Source organism: Phascolarctos cinereus, unplaced genomic scaffold, assembly GCF_003287225.1.
Source record: "Phascolarctos cinereus isolate Bilbo 61053 unplaced genomic scaffold, phaCin_HiC Scaffold_1;HRSCAF=81, whole genome shotgun sequence".
NCBI lineage: Eukaryota > Metazoa > Chordata > Mammalia > Diprotodontia > Phascolarctidae > Phascolarctos > Phascolarctos cinereus.
In genome coordinates, this window is record NW_027555514.1 from 135,641,215 (window position 1) to 135,657,605 (window position 16,391).

At 35.7% G+C, this 16,391-nt stretch overlaps 1 protein-coding gene across 4 annotated transcripts in view; it reads left to right on the top strand.

Annotated features, from left to right (window-relative positions):
• The window catches only part of DOCK4 (dedicator of cytokinesis 4), a 554,933-nt gene that overhangs the window by 457,175 nt on the left and 81,367 nt on the right, over positions 1–16,391 (top strand). For all 4 annotated transcript variants that reach the window (XM_020984638.2, XM_020984640.2, XM_020984641.2 and 1 more), the window contains exons 28-30: positions 972–1,047; positions 3,950–4,050; positions 4,576–4,634. In XM_020984638.2, the coding sequence (XP_020840297.1) occupies positions 972–1,047; positions 3,950–4,050; positions 4,576–4,634 (236 nt within the window). The remainder of the gene's footprint in view (positions 1–971; positions 1,048–3,949; positions 4,051–4,575; positions 4,635–16,391) is intronic.

Consider the following 16,391-nt stretch of genomic DNA (forward strand, 5'->3'; position numbering starts at 1 on the left):
TATTTGATACAATTCACCACTTCATCTATAATGGTTTCTCTTGTTACCTAATTGCCTCCTATAAATAAATATTGCCTTTCTAACCAGGTTAGAAAGAAACTCCTTGAGAAAAAGGACCAGGTTGCCCATGTCTCTGATATTCCCAGTAACCTTAGATGAGTGCTAGGCAGATAGAAACCATTCAGTAGATACTAACTTTTACTATGATCTCTTCCCCCCACTCCCACATATGTCTCCATGGCATATAGCTCATTTCATATTGCTTATGAGACACGGTTTTATTCTCAGTAAAATAGAAACACAATTGTATTTCATCTTTGCCTGGTTTAAAAGCTAGTAAAAATAATTTGTGGCCAATATATTGCAAAACATCAAAATAGCATCTTTCTCTTCGAAAGCACATTGAATTAGTCAGTTTTCCTGAATAAGACTCCATGACTTGAATGATGATGCTTTTCCTAGTGTTTCTAGCCCTTTCTGTTTATCATACAATTAATACTTCATATATAACTGTACCATTTATCCTTTCTACTAGTTGATTTTTATTAAAAATCAATCCTTCACTGGTCCAAAGTGAAATAAGCAGAACCATGAGAAAAATTTATACAACAACAACAATATTGCAGAGATCATCAACTTTGAAAGGCTTAGTAACTTTGATTGAGCAAACATAATTCCAAAGTATTTATGATGAGGCATGCTTTCCATCTTCAGATAGAAAGTTGGTGAACACTGAGTGCAGATTGAAACATATTTTCTTTTATTTCTTCTTCTCCTCCTCCTTTTGGATGAGGCTAAAGGGGGAATTTGTTTTGCATGACTACATATTTGTAATGTGTTTTGTTTTTCTTGCCTTCTCAGTGGGTGGGAGTAGAAGGGAGGAAAGAATTCAGAACTGAAAATAAAATTGAATTAAAAAAACAAAAAAAGTCCATTTGTCTACTTAATATGCTTTTTTCTTTAATTACCAGTGTCATCATTACAACAGTTTTGTATCTCTCAGATGCCCTTCGTAAGAATTTCTTAAATGAAAACTTTGATTATAAGGTAAGTGTCTATTTAACTGATTGCCTGATATTATATTTCTTCCTCTGTATGGTATAGATTCTTGCTGCTTTTAGCTAAAAATACTAAAAGTTTTTTTTTCTTAATAAAAGAAGTCTCGTAACAGTAACCTCTTAACCTGTGTAATTGGTCAGGCTCTGTAATGTCAACTACTGGAAGGAAGAAGGCTAGAGGATTGCTTTAGATCAGGATTTCTGAGCTACTATGGATTATGTTGATTTAATTATCTGCACCAAGTTTGGCATTAATATGGTACACTCCAGGGAGCAAGGGGTCACTAATGTGGGGCAAACTAACCCAAACTGGAAATGGAGCAAATCAAAACTCCAGTAAGCATTGGTAGTAGGACCTGGTCCATTAGTAGCTCGTGTACTTTCAGTCTGAGTGAGATAGGGAGAACAAACCTTAAAACAAAACCAAAAAATTTGGGAAAGAAAATATAACAGAAACAAAATAGTGAATTTCAATTACTTTGAAAAAAATACCACAGGTTTTTAGTGCTGCTTCCTCTTGTCCCTCAAAGCATGTGAGTGGAAGCCCAGAATGTTATTAGAAGACTCTATATTATGATTTTACTAGGACTTGGTGAAGAAAAGTTTGGGAAAAAAACTGGATGAAACCTTCCCTCTCACATGTCTTATTCAAGATAAATCAGGCTTTGGTCAGAGGAGACATAATGTCATAGCTTTCTTCATAGCTAGTCTGATTCATGTAGAAGCGCATGAGAACTTATTAAATATAATTTTACACAAGACAAATTAGCAATAAAGGGAGTGATAGAAGTAACATAATGGAAAGAGCATGAGTCTTAGAAGCCCTGGGTTTGGATACCAGCTCTTCTCCTTACCAGCTGTGTGACTTCAGACAAATTATTTAACCTTTCATATCTTCAGTTTTTTCCAAATTATTTCTAATGTTCCTTATAGTTCTAACATTTTGTAATTCTGAAATAAGATCAGAAAAATGGGTTGAGCCACCATTGGTTTCACACTTTATTTCTTTCACCATGCTAATGGTTTCCCTCCCCCCCCTTTCTTATCTTTTAGTATGTGAAATTAAATACCCAGAATATTGACCTGGGGACAGAAAGTATTTATAAATGTTGCAATTTAAAAGATTAGCATTTTTATTTTTATCTTTATTAATATCTCTTGGTTTTTTTATATCACCTTCATTTCTGAATATTTCTCATTCATCTTCCTTAGGAATAGGGAGAAGTATCATTTGTAACAAAGATTTTAAAAGAAAGGCAATAAAAAAAAACCAGTTTTGCAAAACTAACCAACATAGCAACCATGTCTCCCAGTATATGTATATTCTACTCCTGCAGTCTCTTACCTCTGAAAAAATGTTGGGAGATTTATTTTCTCATCCTCTCTGAGGCCGATCTTGCTTATAATATTTTAAAAGCCTGTTGGTGGAATTTTGCATTAATTTAGCCCTTATGAAATGTGATTATGAAATGAAATGAAATGAGACTATGCTAAGAAGGTAACTAAAATATCCATACCCTTCAACCCAAAGATTAGACTTTTAAGTGTATACCCCCAAAGGTGTCAAAGATAGAAAGAAAGGCTCCATATAAACCAAAATATTCATATTAGCACTTATTGTAGCAGCACAGAACTGGAATCAAAGTCCATCAATTGGGGAATGACTAAACAAATTGTGGTACATAAATGTGATGAAACTACTCTGCTCTAAGAAAGTGATGAATACAATAAATTCAGAGAAGGACAAGAAAACATACAAAACAAAGAATAAAATAAGAATAACCAGGAAATTCACATACAATTGCTACAAAAATATAAATGGAAAGAATAACCAAAGAACAATAGAAACTGAATGCTGTAAAATTATAATGACCAAACCTTGACTCCAAAAAACCCCAGTATAATGTGCCTACCTCCCTTTCCCAAGGTCGAGAATTATCAGTATAGAATAATACATATAATATTGGCTTTCACTGATATATTGGTTGGCTTTGCTGGACATTTTATCTTTTTAAAAATTCTCTATTGTGAAATGGGGTCTCTGGGAGAGAAAAGAGATGCATTGGGAATTATAAGTAGAGTAAAACCAAAAGAAATCGATAAATAATTTCACAAGTTCAGTTTGGGTTTTTGTTCTTTTTGTTACCTTTTTATAGTCAATTGTGCATTCCTGGTTCTACTTACTACACTTTGTATCAATTCATATAACTATTCCCATGCTTCTGAATTCTGTAACTTTTTTTATAACATAAATTCTATTGCATTCATGTACCACATTTTGTGTAGCCATTCCCTAATTGATAAGCATCAACTTTATTTCTAGTTCTTTGCTACCATAAAAAAGAGCTGCTATGAGCATTTTGGTGTGTACATGTGACCTTTCTTTCAATTCTTGATTTTTTGGCTGGGTATATGCAATAGCCTTCTTGGATCAAAGGGGTGACTTTGTTTAACATAATTCCAAATTTCTTTCCATAATGGTTGGACAAATTAATAGCTCTAATGATAGTATATTGATATGTCTGTCCTTATGTAACCCCTACAATCTTGGCTTTTTCCATTTTTTTCTTGTCTTTTCTAATCTTCTGTATGTGAGGTTTTGATAGCAGTCTGCTACATTATATGGTTGTTATTCTTCTGGGAATTTTTTCTTCATATCATTTTACCACTTAAGAATAGCAATTTCAAAATGATATTTTTATAAGTCTGTCCCAAAATTAAACAAGAATGAATTCATCTTTCTAGTATGTCAGTCTCCTTGAAAATACTCTGGCATGTAATAATATACAAATAATTGGACAGTTGATACAGATCAAATCAGACACAACATGAATTGTGAGTAGTGGTTTCAAGGAGACTGCAGCATTTACATATCTTATTCTTCCCTTTAGATCTGGGATTCCTACTTTTACCTTGCTGTCATTTTCATAAACCAGTTGTGTCTGCAGTTGGAGATGTTCACACCTTCCAAAAAGAAAAAAGTTCTGGAAAAGTAAGTACTGATATTGGCTCAGGTGATAATATTGAACTATGAAAGACATATTCTTGAAATCATTGGAAATTCATGAATGCTCTAAATGACCTCAGCAGCTTTTTATCCCATAGGAAAAACTGAGTTTTAGGATAAAAATAGAATTCTTTTTCAAATATACATAAGACTAAAGGCCCTTTGATGTCTTTTCCAAGTCTGAGATTCTGTGTTCAACTATGGAGGATTAAAACTAAAAATAAAAGGGAAAATGAGAAGCAAATTTATCTTTAAATTTCTGAGATTTGGGTTTACTTGCAGAAGTATTTCTATGTTTCTGAGTGATCTAAAGTTTGGCATATCAAGCAAATAAACTTAAGAAACTGAGTGTGTGACCTGATTGGGAGATACTCAAATATATTTTGTGTACTTGATATTAGTTGGTAGAAATGTATCACCTGCCTCAGAATAATTTACTATCATAAAGTGACTTCTCATTGTTTCACTATTTGTGAGACTTCCTTTAATCTCAGATTTGTTCATTTTCAGATATGGTGATATGCGGGTAACAATGGGTTGTGAAATCTTCAGCATGTGGCAGAATTTAGGTAAGTAATGAAAAAAAGAAACCATTTTCATTGTACAGGTGATAAATATACTTTTAATTGTAGTGACAATGAGGAAAAAGCAATATCCAGAAGACAAAGATTGGAAGACAACAGCTGTCAGTGGAAATATCCACATTAATTCTTCAATTTGATGTTATTTGCAACTAATTTTTCTGAAGTCTTTTTGAAAGAAAAATTATTAGAGCTATAACTAAGGTGGAGTGCTTTGTTCTAAGGAACCAACATTAGGGAACATACTTCCTGCCACTGATAGTCCTCTAGACTAGTTCTTTCATCTACAATCCTTGGCTGGTTTTGTTCCTTTCTACCTCTTTTAGATTCAAGTTACCACTTACCCCAGGGTACCATCACAACTGTATTGTTAGTTTGTTTCAGTCCTGTGTGATTCTTCATGCCCCCATTTGGGGTTTTCTTGGCAAAGATGTTTTACAGATGAGGAAACTGAGACATACAAGATTAAATGACTTTCCCAGGGTCACGAAGCTATTGAGTGTGTAAGGTCAGATCTGAACCAAGGTCTTCCTTACTCCAAGCCCAGCACTCTATCCACTGAGTCACCCAGTTGCCTCCTATCCCTGACTTTAAATGGCTTGTACAAAAGCTACCTATGAGATGATGAAGGCAAAATCTCCTTAAACCACTACTCAGAATTCATGTTGTGTCTGATTTGATCTGTATCAACTGTCCAATTATTTGTATATCATTACATGCCAGAGTATTTTCAAGGAGACTGAGATACCAGAAAGATGAATTCATTCTTGTTTAATTTGGGGATGGACTTATAAAAATATCATTTTGAAATTGCTATTTGTTGTTGAGGAATAATAATAATGAATAATGATAAGTAGCTAACACCTTAGGTTTACAAACTACTTTACATATTATCTAATTTAATCCTTACAACAACCCTGGGAAGTACACAGTATTATTATCCTCATTTTTCAGGCAAGGAAACTGAGGCTGAGAAAGGTTAAACGACTTGCCCAAGGTCAAACAGCTAATAAGTGTCGGAGGTAGGATTCAAACCCAGGTCTTCCAGACTCCAAGTCCAGTGCTCTATCAACTGAGTTAGCCAACTGCCTCAAAATGCCAAGATCTTGTATTTCAAAGTAGCTTTCCCCAGCACAGCTTGACCCTGCTTCTGTCTGTAACTATGCCAGTAGCAATATAATAGGTTCCCTGCAATTCTAGGGTCTCTATCTCCCCATCAACATAATTCAGTGATCTAAAACATCACCTCCCCATGAAATGTTATATCCTAAATTTCAAGACCTTTCCTTAGGTCCACTCTTTTCTCACAAATGAATGTTTTCTGGTTGCCAGGATACTTAGATAGAGTCCTGAAAAATACAGTAATCTTTGTATTTAGATAATTAATTGATAATCAGTATTAAAATCACTCATTGTTCCAAGAAAATAAGTACTTTATTTCTCTTGACTTACTAATGTGGATAACTGCTCAGTTTCTATAAGGACCCCAAATTGAAGCTGCAAATTCTCTAGAGTTCAGTTTGAGCTTCATAAAGTATTAACTTTGAGCATCATTATTCTGGAAAACTTTATTCCTTTAAGCCACATCATAAAGGGTATTACAAAATGATTTTTTAAATATCTATAGTTGCTAAGAGACTGTTATTTCAATTTGGTTAATCTTCCCCACCAGACAGGGCATATTATTTCTGCAAATTGATAATGCAGACCTGGTCACACTAGAAAGACCTAGCATTCAGAAGAGAAATTGTTTTAGAATTTCATTGACACTAGATCTTCTTTTCTGTACATTTATAACTTATTTAATTTGATCACTATTTTCAGCTATGTAAATTTATTTGAAAATTCTGCACTTTTATCATTCGATTTCTATGGTTTATTAAAGTAGCTTATCTCTGAATTAAATGTGTGATAAGTTGAATGCTTTTTCTGTTAGTTTTTTTTTTTTAAGAATGTGTTACAAAGCCAAGTTTGGACATGTTTCTACTTACAAAGTAATGGACACCAACCAACACAATAGTTATGAATATCACTCTTGCTACTTGAGAGTATGGGATATGATGATGAGGGCTGTGTTTCATGAAGGTGTATGTTCCTTGCATTAATGGGCTTTCTTATTTTTCTTTCTCCCAGTACACAATTATAAAATTACATCCTAAAGGTATTGTCAATGAAACTGAGATATTGTGTATGTTCCAGACTTTGGGGTAATTATTCAATTTAACAGTAGTCCATAGAGCCTGCCAAGAGCTGTCCTGAACAATTGAGAAAAATCTCCCTCCTCTCTGGCCACCATTCTTGTCTCCTGATTAGAATGTAAACTCCTTGAGGGCAGGGAACTGCCTTTGTTTTTTGCATTGAGATTAGCACTTAGCTTAATCATCCATCCATTCCTTTATTCCTTCTAGACTTGCGATGGTATTAGTGAAGTAACTCTAGAGTTTGTACCTCTTTAGTCTTCTGCGCTAGAAATTTATGGTATTTTCTTGGCCTTTTTTCTGTCTTTCATTAGAGAACTTGTTTCAGTGAAATGGTGACCCTGAGTTCCATAAGGTTGTAAATTTGAACTGTTTGTGGGCAGAACCATGCTGAATTCGACTCATGGTATAGTGTTCCCAGATCTTGAATAAAGACGTCTTTTCCAGTAAAAGCATATCTCCCTAAGTGCTAGGCACTTGTGCCAACTATCCACATCTGTGACACAGCTCCCTAAGTGGTCAGAATAAACCTCAGGGCAAGCTGGGAAGTAAGTTTTGTTTGCTTGTCATTTGTTTCCTGATGTTAAATGAGTGCAGCTGAAAGCTTTGGCCAAAGAGGACTTAGAGGTTCCTGGCCTCTAAAAACAGAAAAAGAGTAGATGCCAGGGCAGCTTTGTGGTCTTCATCCTTGGGCCAAGATGCTCAGATCTGTGCTTTGATGATCTAGCTGTAATGTAATAAGTGTTTGCTCAGACCCACCCTAACCCCTAGTTAATATAGAATGTTCAGATTCCTAGACTTGTGTAATAACATGTAGGTGGTTTAGGAAAGATGACTTTAAGGACTTTTGGGATCGTCCAAACATAGCCCATGTGCCAATTTGGACATATAGTCTGTAGAATTCTTATAAGGCAAAATGATTTGTTTCTAAGAGGGAAGCAAACTGCATACATAATTTTTCTCCTATTTCAATTCCCAAGGAATATTTGACAGTTTCCTAGGGATCAGTTCTGCTACTATAAAACGCAACAAGTTTAGGAAACCTCAGTTTACATTGCTGAGTGACTTGGCTTCAGAGTCTGGAATATGGGCCTTATCCTATGGAGGATGACAATCAGGACAAGTAGATAATCAGTCAATATGCACTTGCTAAGGAATCCCTCTGTGATAGGCACTGCTGAGTACTAGGCATAGGAAGAAATAGCAAAAATAGCCTCTGCCTTCCAAACTTACGTTGCCCCATTAGGGAGGCAAGAACATCTGTATAAATAAATACAAGATGCTTACACATGGTAGATGGAAACTAACCTTAAAGGCAAAGGCACCGGTAGTTAGGAGGACCAGGAAAGGCTTTCTTCAGAAGGTGATGTTTCAGTTGATTCTTGAAGAAAGTCAGGATTCCAAGAGGTGAAGGTAAGGAAAGAGTGCATAGAGGATAGCCAGTGCAGAATCGTGGAGAAGAAAGATCAATGTGTATGGAGCAGCTAGCAGGCCAGAAGAGCTGGACCATAGACTGTGCAAAGAGGAATGATATATAAGAAAACTGGAAAGGTAGCAAGGGGTCAGGTTACGAAAAGCTTTACATGCCGAACCAAGAAAGTTATCTTTGAACCTAGAACTAGTTAATGAGGAATTTATTGAGTGGGGGGATGGGCTAACATAGTCAGACTTAAACTTTAGGAAAATCACTTTGGCAAAACTACATGGAAGGTGGATTAGAGTGAAGAGATTTGACACAAGGAGACCAATTAGGAGGCTGTTGCAAAAGTCTAGGTGAGAGGAGATGCACAGTTGATCTAACATGGTAGCTATGTCAATATCAAAGAGATGTTGTGGAGGTAGAAATCACATGATCGCATAATCCAACAGATTGGATATGTTGGATAGTTGAAAATAGGGAGTCATGAATAACTGCAGAGTTAAATAGGAGACATGCCTAGATTTATCTTTAAAACAGTGCCACATTTTCCCTATATTTAATGAGTATTTCTCCAAGACTCATTAACCTGTAAACTCTTTCTGTGTTTTTTCTTTTCTAATGAGGAACAGAGGATCATTTATTTAGATCTGTTTTGTTTTGTTTTTGTTAGGCAATGGGGTTAAGTGACTTGCCCAGGGTCACACAGCTAATAAGCATTATGTGTCTGAGGCAGGATTTGAACTCAGGTCCTCCTGAATCCAGGGCCGGTGCTCTATCCACTGTTTTACCTACCTGCCCCCATTTATTTAGATCTGGAAGGGTTCCTAGAGGCCATCTGGTCTAACTTCCTCAATTTACAGTTAAGGAAGTTGAGGCCCAGAGGGTTAAGTGACTTGCCCAAGGTAACACAGATAATGAGTATGAGAAGTGGGGTTAGGTCCTCTGACTCCAAAGCTAGTGTTCTTTCCACTGGACCATGGTGCCTTCAAGGTTTCAGTTCATTTTTTGATTGTTGCTTCGTTTTCCTTATTCGTGATAATAAGTCTTTCCTTACCATTAGTCCACAAGAATAAATACATTTTAAAAGGTGTTCCTCTTTCAAAAGAATAGAAGTGCAGTGTATCCAGAATTTTGAAGACATCACTAGGTAGTAAAGGGAATTCTTTCAGGAAACAAAATGAAGAAAACATGTATTTAATACCTTTCATTAACACTCTTTACAGGCTTAAACATGACTTTCTGAAGCTACTGACAATGGGGGCTGTGACCCTACCTTTGGTAAGGTAGAGTGATGCAATGAGCTTCTCTTGGGTGGTACTTAATTTAGGAACATGAATATATGTTTTGCATAACCTGGCCTTACTCATATTATTCTTATATTTGCTACATTATTTAAAGAGTTGTTTGTTTGGGCTGACATTCTGGAGAAACCATAACTTCTTTAGTATAGGTAGTGTCTTCATTGAAACAGCTCATTGCATTTTTCACAGCTTCATCAATCTTTTAGGTAGTTGTCCATGTGCTTCCCAGAAATCCGCCATAAGAGATCTACCCAAAACCTTGGGACTCTTGCTCTTTTAGGAGCCTGGGTATACCCTTATGTCACTTGGGCTAACCATCTGTTGATTCTCATTCTCGTGATAAGTTTAACCAACTCTCTTTTCCATTAATATACATCTTTAGTAGTATCTCTTGTGCCAGTTTTTTAATGAAAATTGTCATTAGTGACATGTTCCAGCCTGCTTTTGACACTGTGTTCCTTTGTTTTGCCTAATGGGTTGTTTTTTAATGTTATAATTCTTCTGAGATTGTGGTGTCCATGATTCAAAGCCATATAGTATCATTGGGAGAATATTGCTGTAAAAGAGATAGGTTTGTTTGAACAAGAATTTCAGATTTGCTCATTGGATTTTTTAATTGTTTTTCATTTTTGTTATAAATAAGGTTTTAAGCTGTAGAATTTTAAGGAATCTCTCCTCTGTACATTAAAAAAAATTATAAACATATGTTTGAGATGAAGAAACATGTTCAAAAATTCAAAGAATATTTTCAATTTAACAAAAAGTAGAGATTAGGGTAGTCCCTTTGCTAGGCACAGATTACTTTTAACTAGTTTATTTGTTGTTCCCTGATTTTGATATGCCATTTCTTGACTTTGTGACTTTGCATAGACTGTCCCCCATAAATGGAATGAAAACATTCCTCATCACTGCTTCTTAAAATTGATTGACCAGCTTCCTTCAAATCTTGGCTCCCTAGCATTTCTTGATCTCTAATTATCTCTATTCTTTTCAGTTTACTTATCTGGTTATATGTTGATTACCAGGGACTAGTAGAGGGTGTTCCTAGCTTTTGCCTTAGTAGCCTCAGTGTCTTGTACACAGCAGGTATTTAATAAGTGCTTGTTGAATTGAACTGAATAGAAGGAACCATCATCATCCTAGTAAAAACAAAGAAAGTTAAGATGACATTTTTTTTCTGCAGTTATCATGAAGCAAACACCAGTGTTTGTCAAGCAGAAACAGAAAGCGTTCATTTCCTGAAAGTGTAATGAGGAATACAAAGGGAGGAAAAAACCTTGAGGCTTATTGATTATTATTTTTGCCACATGTGACTATCTAATCAGAAACTGGAAATGTGAATTTCATTTAACAGTATTAGAAAATCATGTTTTATTTTGTTTTTTCTTCTTCAGAAAGAAAAGAATGGGGAAGGGAGAGAAATGTAGCTTAGTCATGAGTTTATATATAAATACTGAATTTAACCATAAAATTCCTATAAGAACTCACAGCAGACAGTTTTCCTAGCTCCATAGTGAAAAAGAGGATATGGCTCCCTAGTTCTTTGGGTAGACAGTTTAGGGATAGAATCTGATTAGAGGTGTTCAATTATGATTTTCCCAAGTTAATAAAATATGCTAATTGAGCAATTTGTGGGGGGGACCTGACTAGTGTTTCACTGATAAAGGGAAGTTCCAGTGAGGAAACTCCTTCTACCGTGGGTGCATATCAGCACTTCTCTGCAGCTTAAACTCTTTGAGAGTTTCTTAGGGCAAGAGGAGTTAAGGCCATTGGTCAGGGTCACACACACATCCTTTTTTTTAAGGCCCAATTTGAGTGTGTCAGAGATGTGACTTAAACCTGCGTCTTCCTGACTCTGAAGCTGAATCCCTACCCATTATATCATGTTGCTTCTCTCAACCAAAATATTATTTAATATTCTGAATTCATATAAGTTTAAATACTAACTTTTATTTAAAAAAATTTTCTTTCTGTCATTTAGTGTTGTTCTCAAGGTCAGATAGTCACGAAGAGCCAGGTTGTAATTTCCCTCAGCTTGTAGGGGGAAAAAACTTTTAGATTTCTTCCTCTTGTGTCTTGAACTATTTAAACAAAAAGGATGATAAATTTCTTGTTTCTAATTTCTTCATCAGTAAATCAATATATTTCTTGTGTTCACTATATTCTGAGTCTTTTAAAAGCAAATCAGGATCACAGGAGCCTATTCATCAATCTCTCAATCAAAAGTCAGTAAAAGGAAACCCACAAGCAGAGGAGGTAAAGAATCACTCTTACCTTGTTACACAGTGAAATTCCCTGAAGGCAGTGCTGGAGTAATGTCTAGAAGGCTGTGCTTGGAGCCAGGAAGACATGAGTTCACACCTTGCTTCATATGCTTACTAGTCCTGTGTCACTTAATCTCTCTTAGCTTCTGTTTCCTCATATTTATGTAAAATGAAGGTAACAATAGCACCTACCTCACAGGGATGTTGTGAGAATCAAAACAGGTAACATATAAAGGGCTCTGCAAACCAGAAAGCATTCTATGAATTCTGTAAAATATTTAACAGTACCATCTTCCCATGATGTAGTCTTTAGAAATTATTTTGCGGGAATGGAGGTCAAATAATGCCATACAAATACCTTATATTACATATAAAATTCATCATTATAAAAACATTCATAATCAAATTTTTGTCCTTGGGACAAAAAACTCTCAAGAAATATATGTGATCTGCAGCCAGAAAAAGAACTCTGGAATCTGAATGCAGATTGAAGCATACTATTTGTTCTTTTGTTTGTTTGTTTCTTCTTTTCTTATGGTTCTTCCTATTGGTTCTAATTCTTCTGTACAACATGACTAATGTGAAAATATGTTTAATATGAATGTACATGTAGAGCCTATATCAGATTGCATACCGTCTTGGAGTGGGGAGAGGAAAGGAGGGGGAGAAAATTTGCAACTCAAAATCTTGTGAAAGTGAATGTTGAAAATTAAAAATAAATAAATTTTTTAAAAAAAGAAATATATGTGGATGTTTTGTTTTCCTCCAAACACCCATTCTTCAAGGGTTTTTTTTTCTTTAAATATATAAATTGTTTTTGCTGTTGTCTAAAATTTACAACAAATTTTATAAATACATGTATTTACCATAACTTTAAATAACAGCAATATATATATTTATATAATGGATTATATATGTACATATATGATTTATTATGGACTTTATAAACAATACCTGGATGAATGCATTATATATGCATGTTTAATTTATTATGAACTTTAAACAGTAACAAAACCAATTCGATTAATATTTATGATTAAACTTTTTTTTTTAGATTATGTATCTTTATGTTTCCAGCTACAGCTGCACTGTCTGGCAATGGAAGGGTCAATCATTACCATTGAGGTCCATCCTCTGGCATTTATCTTTCAGCAGGGTTTGTTTGTTCTATTTTCAGATGAAGTAAAATTCTTACTAAATATATAAAGCAGGCACTTTCTCCCACATTTGCAAACACAGCATCTAGTGACTGCTGTAGAAAAATCAATACTTTTCAGGCAGTCTGTTCTGTGCACAAATATAAAACTCAAGGGACAGAGTCTCAGGTGTCCTAAATGCTTCATAACAAGAGCATATGGCCGTTAGGGATAAGGAATACATACTAAATCTGCCGTGATAACAGAAGTTTGTTTTGCTGTTGTCATATTCTACAAAGAGCTCAGAATTCTGCCTTGTTCTTTATGAAAGGTTCTGGGATGAGGTCTTCTATAAGAGAACCTATTAAGGTTCTCTCAGTCCTGTGTTACCAAGGCATGTTTTATAGTCGACTATATTGTAATGTGATGTAATTACATCAGAATGTAACCTTCTCACAAGTAGGGATTGTTTCTTTCCTTGGATTTCTCCCTCACGTACCTAGTGTAATGCCTGGTACATTGTAAGGGCCTGATAAATGTTTGTAGGTTGATTGAAATTGTTCTAAATTCCTAGACAGGGATGTGATTTCAGGTTTGGTCCCTGAAAGAAAAGGCCTGTCAACAGAATATCAGCTTGTCAAATTTCACCCAAGAGCCTCTTGGCAGAGAGATTGAAAAGTGCAATCTGGGGTTAGGAAAAAAACCACAAAAGAATGGAAATTAATCAACCAGTCAGTAAGCATATATTAAATAGCTGTGATGTGCCAGGCACTGTGCTTGGTTCTGGGTATACAAAAACAAAACAGTACCTACCCTTGAGGAATTTACTTTTTATTCCAGGGAAATAAAACATCCACATATGAGGAAATTCAAAGTGAAAACAAGGTATTTTCAGTGTTGGGACTAGAAGTTGGAAGGATGAGAAAGGAAAAATCTTAAAAGGTGGCATTTGAACTGAGCTTTGAAAGGAACAAGGGATTGTTAGAGACAAAGATTAGAAAGGAGTGCATTCCTTACTTGGCAGCCAACCTCTGCTTTAGGAATATCACTTTGGCATTTACATGGAGAATCAATTGAACAGGGAAGAGATTAGAAGCAAGGAGCACAGCTAGGAGGCTGTTGCAATACAGGTGAGATGTGGCAATGTGAACCATGGTGGTGGCCATGTACATGATTCTAAGATTGCATACCTAGACAACTGGGGGGTATATAAGATGGTATCCCCAACAGAAATAGGGAATTTGGGATTGAGAAAGACAAAATAATGAATTCTGCTTTGAATGGAGTGAGTTTGAGATGCCTATGGAAGATCCAGATGGAAATGTCCAGTTAGCAATTGGTAATGTGTTACTGGAGCTCAGGAGAAAGACTAGAGCTGGATATCCAGATTTAGGGGTAGTTGCATAGTGTTGTCTACATGACGATTGAATCCCATGGTTCATGGAGTCCCAAAGAAAAACAAATTAGAGGGAAGACAAGAAGAGCCAGGAAAAATCCTTGGGGTACACCCACATTTACTCAGGGGGACATGGATGGTGATCCAGCAAAAAAGACTACTAGGAAGGAGTGTCTAGTTTGATAGGAAAGTAGGAGGAACACTAAGAATGAAACATCATGAAAACCAGGAGAGGAGAGAACACTTGAAGGAAAGCATGGTCAATGCTCAACAAATAGTCTACAGCTGTCTTCCTGCTAATCTATCATTAATGTCATTGTCCAAATAATCTTCATAATCCTTTGCTCTGATCATATCATTCCATTGGTAAAAAACTTTTAGAGACTGCCCAAGGCTTACACCATGAAGTACAAATTACTTAAACTGGCACACAAGGCTTTCTACAATCTGGCCCTATTTCACTCTTCTTCAGTGTTCCCCATTCATGCTCCGTTTTTCATTGGCTTATGCTTCCTCTCAGGTTTGGAATAGACTTCCCCTCCTTCGATCCTGCCCCCCAGTATTCACCTCCTGAAATCCTTTTCTTTCTTTAAGGTCTAATTCAGGTGTTACCTCCTCCACGAAGCCTTTCCTGATCCCTCTAGTTAGAAGTAATCTTTTCTTTTATAAGTCACTTTGTGCTTTGCCTCTCTACATACAATCTAATAGACATTTTAGCTATCTGTATGACTCATTTCCCCTATTAGCCTTTGAACCTTTTGAAGGCAGTGACTGTGTTTTATTCTTTGTATACCAAGTATCTTCCAGAGTGTCCCAATAGAGTCGGTGCTTAATACATGTTTATGAATTAGAATTTATTTGAATTGAAAAGGGAAACCCAGATGGAAGAGAATAATAGAAGAGGAGTGAATAAAGCTGCATGGGTGAAATAGAATAACCATTCCCTTATTCAAAGGAAAACATCCAGGGCTGAAGTAGTCATTTGCAAAAGAATCTTGCAATATCGCAATAGAAAGGGTTCTGGATTAGAGTCAGAAGACCTGGTATGGAATCCAACCTCCATCATCTATATTCTGTTTCCATGACCTCGGGCAAGTTACAACCTACCTAGATCTCTGTTTTCTCACCTGTAAAATTGAGGGGGAAGGGGACGTTGGACTAGATGATCTTTAGGGTTCCTTGTAATTCCAAACCAATAATCTAATCCTAGGCTGACATAGACCATAAAAGGAGTTTGTCTCTGCAAAAAAGAACCTTCCTTTTAGTAAGTAAGAAAAACTATTTCCCTACTTGTTAAGGGAAGACTCCAAAATGAACTAGGAAAGATTAGCTGGAGGGAGAGCAAGCATCCTTATTAAATTCTCTCACACCAAGGAGAAGAAATAAAAAGTAATAGGATGCTAGATTAGGATTTCCTCTTTTGATATAGATACCAGATACTTAAATATGTTATAGCAGCAAAAGTTATCAGTTAATCTCTTGCTCTCTTTCTCTTCTTCAATCTCCTTTTCCCTATTTTCTCCCTTTTCTACCTGTTTCCCCTGCTCTCCTTCTCCCTCTCTATTTTCTCCCTCTTCTACCTCTTTTTCCCCCATTAGAAAAAAAGAAAAGCAAAACCTTGTAACATATACGTAATCAAGCAAAACTAATTCTCTTATTGGCCATATCCAAAAAATATGTCTTATTCTGCACCCTGAATCTATCACCTTTTTGCCAACTTTATCATCCATGGAATCATCATAGGTCACTATTAATGAGAGTGCTTATGTCTTTCAAAGCTGTTTGTCTTTATAAAAGACTATTGTTCCCATTTAAATTATTCTGTTTATTTCACTCTGTATCAGTTCATACTCTCTTCCCACGTTTCTCTGAAATCATATTGTTCATTTCTGACTGCGCAGTAGTGTTATATCACATTCATGCGTCATATATTTTTCAGTTATTCGCCAGCTGATGGTTAGTACCCCCTTAGTTTATAACCTTCTATTCTTTGTAACCATAAAGAGCTTCCATTATTACTTTTGTGCATA